At 39.6% G+C, this 16,853-nt stretch overlaps 1 protein-coding gene across 1 annotated transcript; it reads left to right on the top strand.

Annotated features, from left to right (window-relative positions):
* Positions 1–1,256: 1,256 nt before the first annotated feature.
* LOC306842642 (E3 SUMO-protein ligase ZBED1-like) lies at positions 1,257–11,368 on the top strand (the record flags this gene model as incomplete). Its single annotated transcript, XM_079373600.1, has 7 exons — positions 1,257–1,934; positions 2,040–2,192; positions 4,194–4,437; positions 5,802–5,958; positions 6,233–6,446; positions 6,583–6,681; positions 11,117–11,368. The coding sequence occupies 7 exons, from the start codon at positions 1,257–1,259 to the stop codon at positions 11,366–11,368; spliced, it is 1,797 nt and encodes a 598-aa protein (XP_079229726.1).
* Positions 11,369–16,853: the final 5,485 nt, after the last annotated feature.

The following is a 16,853-nucleotide window of genomic DNA, read 5'->3' as shown; positions in this document are numbered from 1 at the left end:
TGGCCTCCATAATCCTTAAATGGAAGACGTTTGGGACGACCAGAACCCTTCTTAGAGCTGGCCGTCCGGCCAAACTGAGCTATCGGGGGAGAAGAGCCTTGGTGAGAGAGGTAAAGAAGAACTCAAAGATCACTGTGGCTGACCTCCAGAGATGCAGTCGGGAGATGGGAGAAAGTTGTAGAAAGTCAAACATCACTGCAGCCCTCTACCAGTCGGGCTTTATGGCAGAGTGGCCCGACGGAAGCCTCTCCTCAGTGCAAGACACATGATAGCCCGCATGGAGTTTGCTAAAAAAACACCTGAAGATTCTCTGGTTTGATGAGACCAAGATAGAACTTTTTGGCCTTAATTCTAAGTGGTATTCTCATCACCTGTCCAATACAGTCCCAACAGTGAAGCATGGTGGTGGCAGCATCATGCTGTGGGGGTGTTTTTCAGCTGCAGGGACAGGACGACTGGTTGCAACCGAGGGAAAGATGAATGCGGCCAAGTACAGGGATATCCTGGACGAAAACCTTCTTCAGAGTGCTCAGGACCTCAGACTGGGCCGAAGGTTTACCTTCCAACAAGACAATGACCCTAAGCACAGAGCTAAAATAACGAAGGAGTGGCTTCACAACAACTCTGTGACTGTTCTTGAATGGCCCAGCCAGAGCCCTGACTTAAACCCAATTGAGCATCTCTGGAGAGACCTAAAAATGGCTGTCCACCAACGTTTACCATCCAACCTGACAGAACTGGAGAGGATCTGCAAGGAGGAATGGCAGAGGATCCCCAAATCCAGGTGTGAAAAACTTGTTACATCTTTCCCAAAAAGACTCATGGCTGTATTAGATCAAAAGGGTGCTTCTACTAAATACTGAACAAAGGGTCTGAATACTTAGGACCATGTGATATTTCAGTTTTTCTTTTTTAATAAATCTGCAAAAATATCAACAATTCTGTGTTTTTCTGTCAATATGGGGTGCTGTGTGTACATTAATGAGGAAAAAAATGAACTTAAATGATTTTAGCAAATGGCTGCAATATAACAAAGAGTGAAAAAATTAAGGGGATCTGAATACTTTCCGTACACACTGTATATTCTCATTATTTTTGAACACATCTATAGTTATGCAGTGGCACAGAGTTAGACCTCTTGACTCCACACAGAAACAGCAACGCGTGCGGCATGACATCACTTTGTTGCAGAAACGCTATTGGTTAAATGCCGGCAAAGTAGAACACGGAAGCAGCTTGAAGCGGAAAGCGCGAGTATGTCTGCGGTCTGGAGGTATTATAAAGTTGATGACAATAACATTGCCATAGAAAACTGTGAGATATATAAACTTGGGATTGCAACAGGAGGAAAGGAAAAGGCTACATTTAACACAACAAACCTGATACGGCACCTCAAAAACAAACACCCGACACAATACAGTGAGTTTACCCAGGCAACCCAGCCGAAGACGAGTCAGCTCACGCTGCAGGAGAGTTTGAAGAGGAGAGTAAAAATGCCCCGTGACAGCGCGAAGGCGCAGGTCATCACAGTCAAGATAGCACAAATGATCGCAATGAGTGACCTGCCATTCGCCTTTGTGGAGAACCCTGGATTTCTTATGCTTATGGAGCACGTAGAACCTCGATTTGAAATGCCGTCTCGCCACTATTTCACCGAGAAAGCTCTGCCAGCCCTTTATAAGAAGATTTCTGACAAACTACTTGTCCTGTTATCAGATGTACCCCATGTTTCGTTCACCACAGACATCTGGAGATTGTCCATAGCTCCCATGTCTCTACTAAGCCTTACCACACAATGGATTGACTCCAGTTTTGTTTTACGCCGTGCGACCCTACATGTCCAGGAATTTCGCGGATCGCACACCCCAGAGCGCATCCAGCAATCGATGGAAAAGATGCTAAACAACTGGGGAATAGACAAGCAACGGGTCCACGTAATTTTGCGTGACAACGCGGCAAATATGAAGAAAGCTATGAGGGATATGGGAGTGCTGAGTGTGGGCTGTGTCAGCCATTCCTGTCAACTCTGTGTGCATTAGGGCCTGCTGTCTCAGTGCAGCGTGACAGAGAGCCTGGCCAACGCAAGGAAGATTGTAGGCTATTTTAAACACTACCCGTTGGCCTACTCTCAACTAGAAGACATACAGATGGATCTAAATATGGATATCAAGCGCCTACAGCAAGATGTACAGGTGAGATTCCTCTCGTAACATTCTTTAATGTATTTCTATTTTATTATTATTTCCCATACACTTGATTTAGTAAGCCACTAATACATTACATGCTCTGCACCTAATTTGAACAAAAATAAAGTGAATCATGTTCTCTTATGTGCAGAGATGATGGAACAGCAGCTTCTACATGCTGCAACAAAAACGTGCTAAGTCTTTGCAGCTGAACGCACTCTACCAGCAACACTGACAGCTCACCAGTGGGAGCTGATGAATAAGATTGCTGTTCTGCTATCCCCCTTTGAAGAGCTGACCAAGAATGTGAGCAGGGAGACTGCAACTGCAGCTGAGGGGTATTCCAGAAAGGTTGGTTAACTTACCATTTGGTAAATCATAACCTCTGGGTTGATTTACCCCAAACCCGCATACCATGAGCATGTCGGTTCCAAAACACCTGAGAAGAGTTAGTTTAATAAACCTCCTACTGGTTACCCAGAGTTAATGCGCGTGCATAAAGGCGTTTTCAATGGATCGCCGATTTCACGAGTCAAAATGGAAAATGACAACGAAAAAAAGAGAGCGGCATACTTTACTGAGGCGGAGTTGGAGGTTTTAATGCACGCATACGAAGAATTCAAGCCAATAATAATGAAAAAAAGCAATACGGCTGCATGGGCTAAAGAAAGAGAGTTGGCTTGGCAAAAAATAACGGACAGAGTAAATGCGTTTTTATTATAGCACACAATAATTAAAGACCCCTTCCGCATCCTTTTGACTGTTAAATCACTACGAAAGCATTTACTTTTCCTGCCATTCATTTCTTTAGATTAAAATACCAGTGTATATTGACTAGGAATATATGGTTTCTTATTTAATAAGGTGTAATCCTTCTGGAGCCAGAAGAACTTTGAGCCAAGTCAAAATGAATCAAAAACATTCTGCAAAAAGGTAATATTTGATTACACAATTACTGAACTATTTATTAAACACGATTTAGTATATTCTTTCTGTCATGTAGCTAATAGAAAGAAGGCTGAAGCCCGTCTAACTGGTCTATTATTAGCCCGTCTATTTTTTTATAGATACTGACAGAGGGATTGTATTATTGGACCCTACAGAAAGAACACAGTCTGTCACAGCTGTAAGTGTTTTGTTGTCAGGTACCTTTAGTTGCTTTTAGATATTTTTTTATGTTTATTTTTGCCAGATAATGTATAATTGCATATTTCCACTGAAGGATGAAGATGACATTTACATTTATTCATTTAGCTGACGCTTTTATCCAAAGCGACTTACAATTGCTATATATGTCAGAGGTCGCACGCCTCTGGAGCAACTAGGGGTTAAGTGTCTTGCTCAGGGACACATTAGTGTCTCACAGTGGATTCGAACCCGGGTCTCTCACACCAAAGGCATGTGTCTTATCCACTGCGCCATCACCACCCACGATGACGATGAAGAGACCACATCTGCTGTGACAGAAGTGGACAATGCTGGTAGATCCACTGAGGTATGATGCACATCATTATAATGCATGCCCCCTTTTTACATTAGAGTAACAAACTGTCATTGTCCTTTCAATTTGCCCACAGATGAAGGTCCTTCAACCTCAACGCACAATCTAACCGGAGTAAGAATTTGAGTGCAGTTGTCCATATTTTACTTTTATTGTCTGACAGAATCTCATTTATTTAACTTTTTTTGCCTTCCTAGTTGCCAGCAAAGGAGCTGTATAAGGTCCATCTTCAAAAACAAATAAGAAAAAGTGACATGGAAATGGACCTTATACAGCTTCAAATTAAAAAAGCAAAACTTGAAATTGAATTACTGGAACTTCTGATTAATCTGTTGCATGTTAAAAGTGTTGTGTATATAAAGCATTGTAATAAAAAAAAAACAAAAAAAACATTTTATTTAATTTTTACTTTCATTGTTTTGCAGGAAATCAAGAAATGAACTGCAGAGCAGACCAGTGCAAACATTTTAATAAAAGTAATTTTGACAAATCCTGTCTCTCAATAGTCTTCCATCTCTGTTGTGTGCAAAACCCTGTTGGGGTTCCTCTGGGCCATCTTCCTCAATCCAAGGAGGGTGGCTCTCTCCTCTTATAGTGGCAATGTTGTGAAGCACAACACAAGCCACTATGATGTCGCATGCGCTCTCTGGACTGACCCGGAGCCCACACAGACACTGAAACCTAGACTTCAGGATCCCTATGGTCATCTCCACCTTGGCCCGTGTTCGGCTGTGAGCCAGGTTAAAGCGGGTCTGTGGTCCGGGATCAGGTTCAGGGTAGGGTGTCATTAAATAGGGCAGACAAGGGTATCCTCTGTCCCCCAGCAAGTAACCATTGTACTGTCCTGTAATGATTCAAGTGTACAATACAAATATAGTAAAAAAAAACAAACAAAAAAAATTGTATACAGCAAAACATACCCTCCTGAAATGACTGACATAATGATGACTCGCGGAAAATTCTGGCATCATGCACAGATCCTGGCCATTTTGCCTCCACATTAGTAATGATGTGGGTTGCCTCACATATTACCTATAGTTAGTGGGAAAAAGTAATGAGTTTAATGATTTTAACAAGACAAAAAATTAGGAATACAAAATGAAATTGTTACCTGCACATTGATACTATGAATAGATTTCCTATTAACATAGTCTCCCTCATTTACTGAAGGAGCTTTAATAGGAATGTGTGTGCCATCAATGCACCCGATTACATCTGGAAATCCTGAAATAGAAAGTCATATATGGAAGTTTAAAGTGTGTGTGTGTGTGTGCAGGATGAATACATGTATAGATATAAATGGTATGACTACACATTCAATATGTGTCATGGATTTTACTACAAAGGACAAACCTGCCACTCTGTGGAATTCCTCTTTAATAACACGTTGAGGTTTATGGCCAGGGAACTGTACAAACGTGTGTAAGAATCGTTTAAGTGCCAGACATACTGTGCGAACGGCTCTACACACAGTTGCCTTTCCCACATGCTCTGCATCGCCCACATTGTACAAAAAATGCCCTGACGCGAAAAACCGAAGTGATATGCACAGAATGTTCTCTGTTCTAAGCGCAGACCCGCGGTTTGTGACATTTGCAATGTGTGGTCTCGAGATGTGTTAAATAAATGAACGAATCTTTTGAAAATCAATAACGCTCTTTCAAATAATCATTAGGAAAAGAAAATACATCAATGCGCGGTCTTATAACTCTCTCCCGGCGAAAAAAAACCTTGTATAATTTGTGCCTCCACGTCCACAGGATCGTCATCAAAAGGGCACGCCATGCTCAGTAACCTTCTGAAACAAACTAACCCTGGAACATAACCTGCTACCGAGCAGGTTATCTTCAGAGAGTAAGTTCCTATGGTTACATACATACCCAGAAAGTTACCTCCGTTTTTGGAACCGAAAGTTGAGGTTATCCACTAGTTTACCCTTAAACTTACCCGGGTATGTCACATAACCTGCTTTCTGGAATACCCCCCTGATGTGATCCCTGCCATAACAGGTAATTTGTATTTTTATTTATTACTTTATACTGTAATATTTATTGATGTTGTTTGAAACAAACTATAATCCCATGCATTCATTAAGTCATTCATTCACTCATTAGTCCTCAGACTTGTTCTGTCTCGGGAGGATGATGATGACCAGGGAATAAAAACAATGAAGAGGACTCTGCTGGAGGCAGTGGAGAAGCGCTTTGCTGATATTGAAACTGAGCCACTCTTCTACATCGCTACTCTTCTAGATCCCAGATACAAAGATGGGCAAGTATAGGAAAATTAAAATGCACCTTTTGTACATCATGTGTATATAAAGTCAAGTCATCCCCAGACACCAGTATTAAGCCAATTTATTTTTTACTTCCTTTTTAATTTAGTTTTGGGTAATTTAGTTAAGGTTAGATTTTTTTTTTTGTTTATTAATTGAGTACATGTGTAGGCAGTTGCCTAACTGAAGAGCTGTGCTATGTCTGTGTATGAAGAGCTGTGTCTCTTGTCTTATTGTTTTGAATTGTGTGTTACTTTTATCTCTTTCTAGCTTTTTCACAAAGTCAGCCAACCTGTTGCTTGCAAAGGAACACCTTATCCAGGAGGTGGCAAAGACAAAGGGGAGGAGGGCTGTCAGTGCAGTGCCAGAGGAAAATGAGGCTGCAGCAGAGCCAGTGAGCAATGCACCACATCATGAAGCATGTAGCAGCCTGGACATCACCTTTGAGGAAATCTTACACGAGAGGCAGTCACAGGGACGGTCCGTGAGTACCGCATCAGCAGAAACTCAAGTGCAGACCTACCTCTCAGAAAAAAAACACCCCTAAGAAAAGCGACCCACTTCAGTACTGGAAAGAACATGCTAATCAGTTTCCCTCTATGGCTGCTGTTGCAACCCAGTATCTCAGTGTCCCCTGCAGCTCTGTGGACATTGAGAGACTTTTTAGTGCCGTTGCAAACGTCCTTGATGAGAACAGAAACAGGCTCAAACCTGACAAGGTAGAGCTGTTAGTTTTCATTAAGAAAAACATACATTTCCTTCTGTGAAACTTACTACTGTGATGACAGTAAGAGTTAGGAGTGCAGTTCCTAAAAGCACATTACTGGCTTTGCAAACACTGTGGCACTTTTATTTTTTTTATTTGTTTACATGCCTGCCGGGTATTTTAAGTTGAGGTGCTATTTGTTTTTATATTAGACTTTTCTTATATTTACTGTTGCACTAAAGTCCAAAAGTGAAGAATTTATGTTATTTATTACTTGATTGTTCAAGCTACCTCACAGAAGTGCTCTGTTTGTTAACAGAGTTGTTGAATGTTAAAATAAGGTGAATTCAATAAAAAATAAGGAACATCCTGGATCTGTTTCTTTGCTCTTCTTTATTCTTTTTTTATGTATTATAGAAGTATCGGATTGGGACTCGGTATCGGTAGATACTCAAAATCAAATGACTCGGACTCGGACTTGAGGGCTAAAAAACCTGATCGGGACATCCCTAGTAATTAGTGCTTTTCATTCTGTACTCTTAAATTGAATTATTCACATAATTAAAAATATGTTAATTGCATCTCTAACAGTGCCCATAATAGGAAGTAGAATACAACATTCTCTGAGTTTTAAAACATTTTTTTTTAAAGTAAAGACAAGAAAATTGCCCAGTGTATCTGTATCTAAAACTTGTAAAATTAACAATTAGCACTTCATTAACAATGCAGTCTTTTAATGTACATTTAATGAATGGGAAGTTGTTGGGTTTTTTTTTGTTTGTTTTTTAAAGTGACCCAGAAACTGAAGTAGTCCGGAAAAAAATTAATAAAAAATAAACGAAAATAAACCTGCCTTATACAAACATATTGGCTGAAATGCCAGCTATAATTTTTTAATAATGTACAGTTAACAACAGAACATTAACAAGGCAATAATCTTATTTATTTATAATGTACTTAATTTTAATGAAAAATGGCCCAGAGAATGAAGGTCTAAAAAAAGGATCTAAACAAAATTCCATTCAAAGTCTGCAAGTTTTCACAGAAGAGAAGAAACCTGCGGGTTAATAGTGCTGTTCTTTTTTTACACAACATGTCCAGTCTTCTTTGAAGTCACTTTCCCTTTCTTGGCCTTTGATCCACGTTCAGGGTTGATATCGAGAAAGTGTCTAAAAGGCAAAAAAGAAAAATAAACAAGTGGATATTATTTATGTCTATACATTAGACAGCACAGACCATTTGCAACCAGATTTTCCTCTTAAGTCCTCTTACTCAAATTGCAATTTTGCCAAAAAAAAAAAACTTCTCACTTCACAAAACAAGATCTCACTTCACTGAGCAAAAACAAAACATGCATCCAAACAAAACATTCCATTATGTTTTATCAAACTGTATTCTGCAATCAAGCAAGTCATCTACTTGTGGATGATCACCTATAAGATCAACTACGGCTGGGCAATATAAAAATGTGATTAACTGTTGGATGATGTGATGATGAATAATGCCAAAAAACATATGCTTTTTTTCACATTAAATTTGGAAACCAATCAAATATGCCATATTCAACAACATTGTATCTTTTGTGGCTGTTTAAGCACTTTTGGAGGTGGGGTTGCCAGATTTAAAGTTTTACTCTACATCTTTGTTGTCTGCTTATCTTATAATTTATAAACAATATTGTCTCCTCGTCACCCCTGAATCAGGTCCGATCACAGTATCAATAGAAACGCAGCCACAGAAACTCAGCTTATATAGAGCAGAAAGAAAGGCACTGTGATCTGGTGGGGTTTGGGTCATGTTTTCTCATTTCATCAGCAAGGATTCTCATCATTTGTCGTCGGTCAGCAGGGGAAGGTCTCTGACCATTCTCAACAGCACTCTGTATTCCTGCTGGCATTAAGTTCCAGGGAACTCTGAAATGTTCAGGCCATGAATGTGACACACTGGTTGATGATAAACTGCTTTCTGATGAGCTTGAAGGAGGTGAACCAGGAGTAGTGTTAGTTTCAGTGGGAAACGATGGGAGAACCTCAACAGGTTTCAGTACCTCAGTGGTGTTTTGATTTTCTGTGGGTTATATATATTAAAAAATCCATAATTTATTGCCTCAAGAATTACATCATAAACAGTACTGCAATGCAATGAAACACAGTTTACATGATCACATCCTAGTTTTATTTCATCAAACTCTTTACCTTGCATTTTCCAGGCACTGAGAAGTTTTCTGCATTGGATAGGTCGTAGAAACTCCGAAATGTTGTCATCTTTTACATAAACCAAATCATCCAAACCCTCAACTAAGCTTAAGCTTAAGTATATATATATATATATATATATATATATATATATATATATATATCATGTCCAGACTTGCACTGCCCCATCTACACTGCTGCTGCTCTAAAGTGACAAATATTTCACTCTGTAAAATACCTTAGAATGTTCTGGCCACATGCAGTATAGCCACTGTGGGTCATTCTAACATTCCGAGCCTTTTCTCTGGCAATCCGAGATTGACTGAAAAAAGTCACTTACCTCATTGATTGTGAACAATGTAGACCATCTCTCTTTCAACTCTTCCACTCCTGATTCCTTTTCCACAATTTCCAGTTTCTGCAGTGAAAAAGTCTTGCCCATTTTGTGCTTTATCACTGCATGTTTGTTTTGCTTCTTCACTTCATTTAAAAATGAGAGTCTGTAATTTTCCAATTTGTCTGGGCTCTCTCCAAATGGAATAAGCAAAGCATGCTGGGAACAATTCTCAAACCGAACTTCGATGACGTCAGTGGTCACATGAATTTCACCGAACGCAAAATTGTCATTTGATTTGAAGCAAATAGTTTAAATTACACCACAAAACTTAGTTTTACTTCCAGTTAACTAAATGTTTTACTTTAGCTCAATGACAAGACAGAAAAGTATTTTTTTTTAGGTTGGATCAAGTATAAAATGTTCTTTAGAGTAACAACAAGGCATAAACATTTTCCAGTGTATACACAAAATACAGAATACAAAGATTTTTAAAATCTTAGCTGTTTATTTATTTTATCCATGTACAAAACATTGTAAGTAATGTGTGTAATAAAATAGGGGTGTCAAACACATGCTGAACTCGGTACCATTCATGGTACAAATTGTATGAGTCATATGCTAGTATGCGGTTCCAATGTCAGCCAAAGTCCTGCAGAGTTACCCTCAATGCTAATTAAAAATACTTAATCCAGCCATCACAATTTCGTGAATGCTACTTATTGCTGGTGAAAAGCAGGTGTGTTGGAGCAGGACTGTTCTGCAGGACTGTGGCTCTCCAAAAATTGGACATCCCTGTGTAAGGAACTAAAAATAATTGGTCAAAGGTATCCAAATCAAACATATCTTTTGTGCTTTAAATTCTTAAGGACTACACAGTGGCGGGCTAGGCTAGTGGGGTACTGCACACCATGGCAGGCCTAACAGGCCGGTCTTCTGAGCGACCTTGACCTGTCTCGAGAAGCAGTCCTGGAGCTCTGCCAAGCCACAGATTTGCCCACTGTGCCACTAAGCAAATTGCCCGTGGTATTGTCCATTCAATGACTCCAGTGGCTGCCACAGAACAACATCTGTGGTTGAACCTCTTGGGGATTAAGAGAAAGGAGAAATTATTTGTCCTGAGGCCCCAATCTCGCCCTCTGACTTCATTGGTACTGCCGTAAGTCCAGAATTTCAGAGAGGCAAAGTTTCAGTCTGCAGCGTTTGAGAAATTAATTCCCCACCCCATGGTCCTACAGTTCCTGCAAACTTAAATTAAAATTAACTGTGAATTCTGATGATTTAAAGAAAAAATAAATAAATTGCATTTTTGAGTGGCTGGGTCATTCTCAGAAAATATTTAAAATAGCAAGGCTTCATTTGACAGACGTCCTACCCACTATATTATTTTGGTCACTTCAAATAATAATTTATTAGATTTATCAAACTGCACACAATCAAGCACACAATATCCATCCAGGTAGTCCAGCAGATTTTTGTTTTTTTCTTATGGTCTTTCCTGGTCTAGAACATATGTTCTAGACCAGGGGTGTGGAACGTTGATTTAGCTCCAACCCTGAAAAACCCTGGAAAAAAAATACCTAACTGCATCCTGAAGAACTTGATTAGCTGGTTCGGGTTTGTTTCATTAGGGTTGGAGCTAAACTCTGCAGGGACACCGGCCCTCCAGGATCAACGTTCCCCATCCCTGGTCTAAACCTTTAAACCCTGTCTGCTTTTTCTAAAACAAACAAAAAAGAAAGTGCTTCTGAAAATTTGACTGGAGGACGGGACTAAGTAACACATATAACAAATATAACAAAATTATATAACAAATATAAGGCATTTTTAACATATTCTACATTTCAAATATAGCTAATTATTCATCTGTATAAGTTGAAAAACCCACCAGCTGCCTCATGGCCCTTTTCACCCTAAAGGATAAGATTTTGGGTCAGAGGCACTCAGTTCCTCCTCCAGTGCTGTGTGCCTCTGTTTCCCTTGCCTCTTCCACCTGTGATGGGCTGGGGCTGTCAAGCAACTCTGCGTTATCTCTCGATGATGAGTATGAGCAAGGAAATGGTCATGTTTTTGTGTCAAGGGAGTCTGGAGTCATGTACAGAACCAGGGCAACCAGTGAACACATCAATAACCCTGGCTCTGTGATCACATACAGCCTAGAGCTGGACTGAGGGGAACAGCTTGTAGTATCTGTTGCACTGGGCAAAGGATTCCCCAGGTGCTTTGATACAGATGTGACATCCATCAAAGGCACCCACTGACCATTTGAAAAGCTAGATGCCCTACCCTAAATGTTTGGGCCATTTATCACTTGTTGTGTTATATGTCTAATGGCCACTTGCCACTCAATGAATGAGCATGAGAGACCAGTGGGTTTGGGCATGTCTAATGCCCTAGAAACCACACAGCAGGAGGTTAAACTGGCCAGCCAGAAAAGGAAGACCAGTACCTCAATGGCAGGTTCCCACCTGTGATTCAGTTATTAGGTTTAGGGGGCAAGCACTTTTTCACACAGGGCCATGTGCATTTGGATTTTGTTTTCCCTTCATAAAAAAACCCTTAATTTAAAAACTGCATGTTGTGTTTACTTGTGTTATCTTTGATTAATATTTAAATTTGTTTGATGATCTGAAACATTAAAGTGTGACAAACATGCAAAAAAATAAAAAATCAGGAAGGGGGCCAACACTTTTTCACATCACTGTACATACATACATACATATATACGTAAATCTAAAGTTGACAGTTTAACAGCTGAGCCCAAGCCTCCGCTCCTAATTAAAAAATGTCACTTTAGAACTAGTAACGAAGGAATGTTGAGTTGCTTCATTAAAAGATTATTGTATTACTGTAGTAAAATCAGTGTATAATGTATAGTACAGTATTATGAGAGAGAGATTGACTCAGGGAGTGTTATTACCTGTATATGAACCACCATTCATTCTTCAGCTCAGTCTCATATTCACAGAGTAAAACATTAGCTTGAATGTCCCATAGGCTCATACTATCCTTTCATCTGTTAAGGGTGATACCTGATGACAGCGCTGCTCGGTGCATTTGTTGGCTGCGTACAAGCTTTTTCTAAAGAAAAAATAACTTCCTTTCAAAACTGCACTTTAGTATTTTTCCGTTATGGGCCTGTTTTACTAACAGCTTGTGCCAGAGCAAACCGTCTTTTGGCGTTAAAATAGTACTGTCAGGTTTTACTAAGAATGTGCAGTGATGAATTAGCACTGAAAAGGCATGGACACAGTTATTTTTGCACCGGACCTTATTGAATATGCATTTGTAGGAGTTTCCCTTTCAGACGCAAAAGTTATATGAGTAAAGTATTCAAATGGATCACGCAATGTGATTTACTATTTACAATGTCATTTACTCGTCAAATAACTGGTATTTGCGCCATTATTTAATGCATAAAAACAGCATATCTTAAGCTATTTTGAGCTAGAAATGGCTGCAATTATTGTTGCTAGGAAGAGGCACCACAGAGAACAGAGAGAACATGGTAGATAGGAGAGGATTTTTTTTCACATGTATTAATTTATTTTCAATGCCAGAAGAGCACACTGTCTAAACATATCATTTGCCAAGATATGTTATTTTTCATTTGTTTCAGGAAATAAAAGACAACTAGGAGTCACACAATACCAGGTCTATCAAAACTTCTTGCAACCCTTATTTTTGTTGGCCTCCGGTTCCTTTTAACATACTGTGGCTGTTTTGTTTATTTATTCTTTATTTGCGACTACGCTAATTTGCGCTGCACTTGGTATATTGCGTTGGTTGATATGTAAATGAGATGTTGCGTCTGTGTTCTTTAATTTGTGCGTTGTTAGTAAATCAAATGTAGAAATTCCCTGCCCATCTGCACTGTTTTGGAATTGTGCTCTCCCACTAATTTTCGCTGTTTAGTAAAACTGGCCCTAAAAATCTTTACTGCTGACTCGTAAAACATTCTCTTGTCATCTAATGGCAGAACAATGTAACTAAAAATCACCATCACGAACGCACACACACACACACACTGTTTCCTAATACTAAATACTACTATTATTTATATAAAATTTATTTAATAAACAACAACAGCCATCATAAAAGTTGCTAGGCAATTCAGTTAAAAGTACAAAGGCAGCGCTCTGATAGACAGCATTGAAGGTAAATAAACATGGTGAGATTTTGCCAAAACTATTTGCTCTGGAACAAATAGTAGATTAATGAGACCAAAGAGGTTAAGTAGCAGCCAGGCACTGCTAATCAAATGTCTCTGATTAGCTGATCAACAGCAAGTGTGAGCAAAAGCAAGTTTTGGCACTTTACTGGTCTGGAGCCTTAAGGTGTGTTTTTCCACAATGCCAAGGAGGCAAGACATCAGCAATGATCTTAGAGAAGCAATTATTGCTTCCATCAACTTGGGAAGAGTAATATGGCCATTTCCAAACAATATGAAGTCCATCATTCCACAGTGAGGAAGGTTTTTCTCAAGTGGAAGACATTCAAAACAGACACCGACCATGTCTTTATATATATAGACATGGTCGGTGTCTGTCCTGAATGTCTTCCACTTGAGAATAACATATGTATGTATGTATGTATGAAATAAATCAGAATAGAGGACCAGAAATAACTGTTGTATGTATGTATGTGTATATATACACATACATCCCAGCAGGCACCGGACGTCAATATGACGTCAGATTGACGTTGGACCCCAACGTCGGAGAGACGTTGTATTTTGGTTGAAAGTGAAAATCGGGTTGACGTCGGAACCCAACGTCAGATTGACGTCGGAACCCAACGTCAGATTGACGTCGGAACCCAACGTCGGAGAGACGTTGTATTTTGGTTGAAAGTGAAAATCGGGTTGACGTCAGAACCCAACGTCAGATTGACGTCAGAACCCAACGTCGGAGAGACGTTGTATTTTGGTTGAAAGTGAAAATCGGGTTGACGTCAGAACCCAACGTCAAATTGACGTCAGAACCCAACGTCAGATTGACGTCGGAACCCAACGTCAGATTGATGTCAATCTCCAACGTTGGACAGACGTTGTATTTTGGTTGAAAATGAAAATCGGGTTGACGTCAGAACCCAACGTCAGATTGACGTCAATCTCCGACGTTGGACAGACGTTGCATTTTGGTTGAAAATGAAAATCGGGTTGACGTCAGAACCCAACGTCAGATTGACGTCAATCTCCGACGTTGGACAGACGTTGCATTTTGGTTGAAAATGAAAATCGGGTTGACGTCAGAACCCAACGTCAGATTGACGTCAATCTCCGACGTTGGACAGACGTTGCATTTTGGTTGAAAATGAAAATCGGGTTGACGTCAGAACCCAACGTCAGAATGATGTCAGAACCCAACGTCAGATTGACGTCAATCTCCAACGTTGGACAGACGTTGTATTTTGGTTGAAAATGAAAATCGGGTTGACGTCAGAACCCAACGTCAGATTGACGTCAATCTCCAACGTTGGACAGACGTTGCATTTTGGTTGAAAATGAAAATCGGGTTGACGTCAGAACCCAACGTCAGGCTGATGTCAGAACCCAACGTCAGATTGACGTCAATCTCCGACGTTGGACAGACGTTGTATTTTGGTTGAAAATGAAAATCGGGTTGACGTCAGAACCCAACGTCAGGCTGATGTCAGAACCCAACGTCAGATTGACGTCAATCTCCGACGTTGGACAGACGTTGTATTTTGGTTGAAAATGAAAATCGGGTTGACGTCAGAATCCAACGTCAGACTGATGTCAAAACCCAACGTCAAATTGACGTCAATCTCCGACGTTGGACAGACGTTGTATTTTGGTTGAAAATGAAAATCGGGTTGACGTCAGAACCCAACGTCAGATTGATGTCAGAACCCAACGTCAGAACCCAACGTTGGACAGACGTTGTATTTTTGTTGAAAATGAAAATCAGGTTGACGTCAGAACCCAACGTCAGAATGATGTCAGAACCCAACGTCAGATTGACGTCAATCTCCAACGTTGGACAGACGTTGTATTTTGGTTGAAAATGAAAATCGGGTTGACGTCAGAATCCAACGTCAGATTGACGTCAATCTCCAACGTTGGACAGACGTTGCATTTTGGTTGAAAATGAAAATCGGGTTGACGTCAGAGCCCAACGTCAGGCTGATGTCAGAACCCAACGTCAGATTGACGTCAATCTCCGACGTTGGACAGACGTTGTATTTTGGTTGAAAATGAAAATTGGGTTGACGTCAGAATCCAACGTCAGACTGATGTCAAAACCCAACGTCAAATTGACGTCAATCTCCGACGTTGGACAGACGTTGTATTTTGGTTGAAAATGAAAATCGGGTTGACGTCAGAACCCAACGTCAGATTGATGTCAGAACCCAACGTTGGACAGACGTTGTATTTTGGTTGAAAATGAAAATCAGGTTGACGTCAGAACCCAACGTCAGATTGACGTCAGAACCCAACGTTGGACAGACGTTGTATTTTGGTTGAAAATGAAAATCAGGTTGACGTCAGAACCCAACGTCAAATTGATGTCAGAACCCAACGTTGGACAGATGTTGTATTTTGGGTGAAAATGAAAAATGCAACATCTATCCAACATTAGAGGTTGAGGTCAATCTTACATTAAGTTCTGATGTCAACCTGATTTTTGTCAGCCTCCAACAGTGGACAAACACTGCATTACATCCCTATCGAAACTGGCCATTACCACATTTGTTATCAACCTGTGAATACAAAAGGAAGAGGAGTTAAATGTCCAAATAATTAATTATACATAACACATTATGAACCGCTTGTTATAGTTTGTGTTAGGTTTGTCATATCTAATGTAGATGTCACATTGGTTGTACTGTGGTGCTAGATGGAAGATCATGGGCCCACCCAAATTGCTATGCTTTTATCTTCTGAAGACAAAACTGATATTGCGAAACCTAAAACCTTCCTGGTGTTAATGCTAAAAGGCAGTGAGGAAAAATCTCTAATCATTCACTTGGGTCTGTTGTATGTACACAAAAGTGAGAGAACAAACAACTGACTGAGCAAATTATGACTCTTATATGGTACCAAAAGCAATGTTTTGGGATATTTCACAGTATGAGTTCAGTAATATCAGCAGTCTGTCATTATTTTGTAAGTTGGCAATATTAGCACACATTTGCAAACAAGGCTTGACATTAACATAGAATCATCCCGTATTTAAGGCATATGAATGGTATTCCACATTACATCGATATGAGCGTGGTTTGTCCCATTTTTTTATTTACTTCAGTTTTATGTTTTTTGTTTGGCAACCGTTACTGCCAGTCATTTGACCGTTTCTTTATTTTTTTAACAGTGTAAAACTTACTTTATGGATTTTTTACTGACCAATTAAATAAAGTGATATCACTAAACCGTGTACAGAGGAACACTGTCCTTTCACAGATTTTCCTAGATTATTATGATCAAACGCATTCAATAAAGTGCTAAAAGTAAAATACTAGCCTAAACGTTCTACAGAGAAACACTTCTTATTTTACAGCTTATTAAAAAACAAAAAATTATAGTGTTAAAGGATGCTGACAATTGTAAATTAATAAAAGTTTTATTTTGAAAGACAAAATACAAAGTCTCTACATATACTGTACAAAACTGAAAATGCAATCATTCAGTTT

The sequence above is a fragment of the Barbus barbus genome, assembly GCF_936440315.1.
Source record: "Barbus barbus genome assembly, chromosome: 23".
NCBI lineage: Eukaryota > Metazoa > Chordata > Actinopteri > Cypriniformes > Cyprinidae > Barbus > Barbus barbus.
The sequence above is the reverse complement of the archived record's forward strand: the minus strand, read 5'-3'. Positions and strand labels throughout refer to the sequence as shown.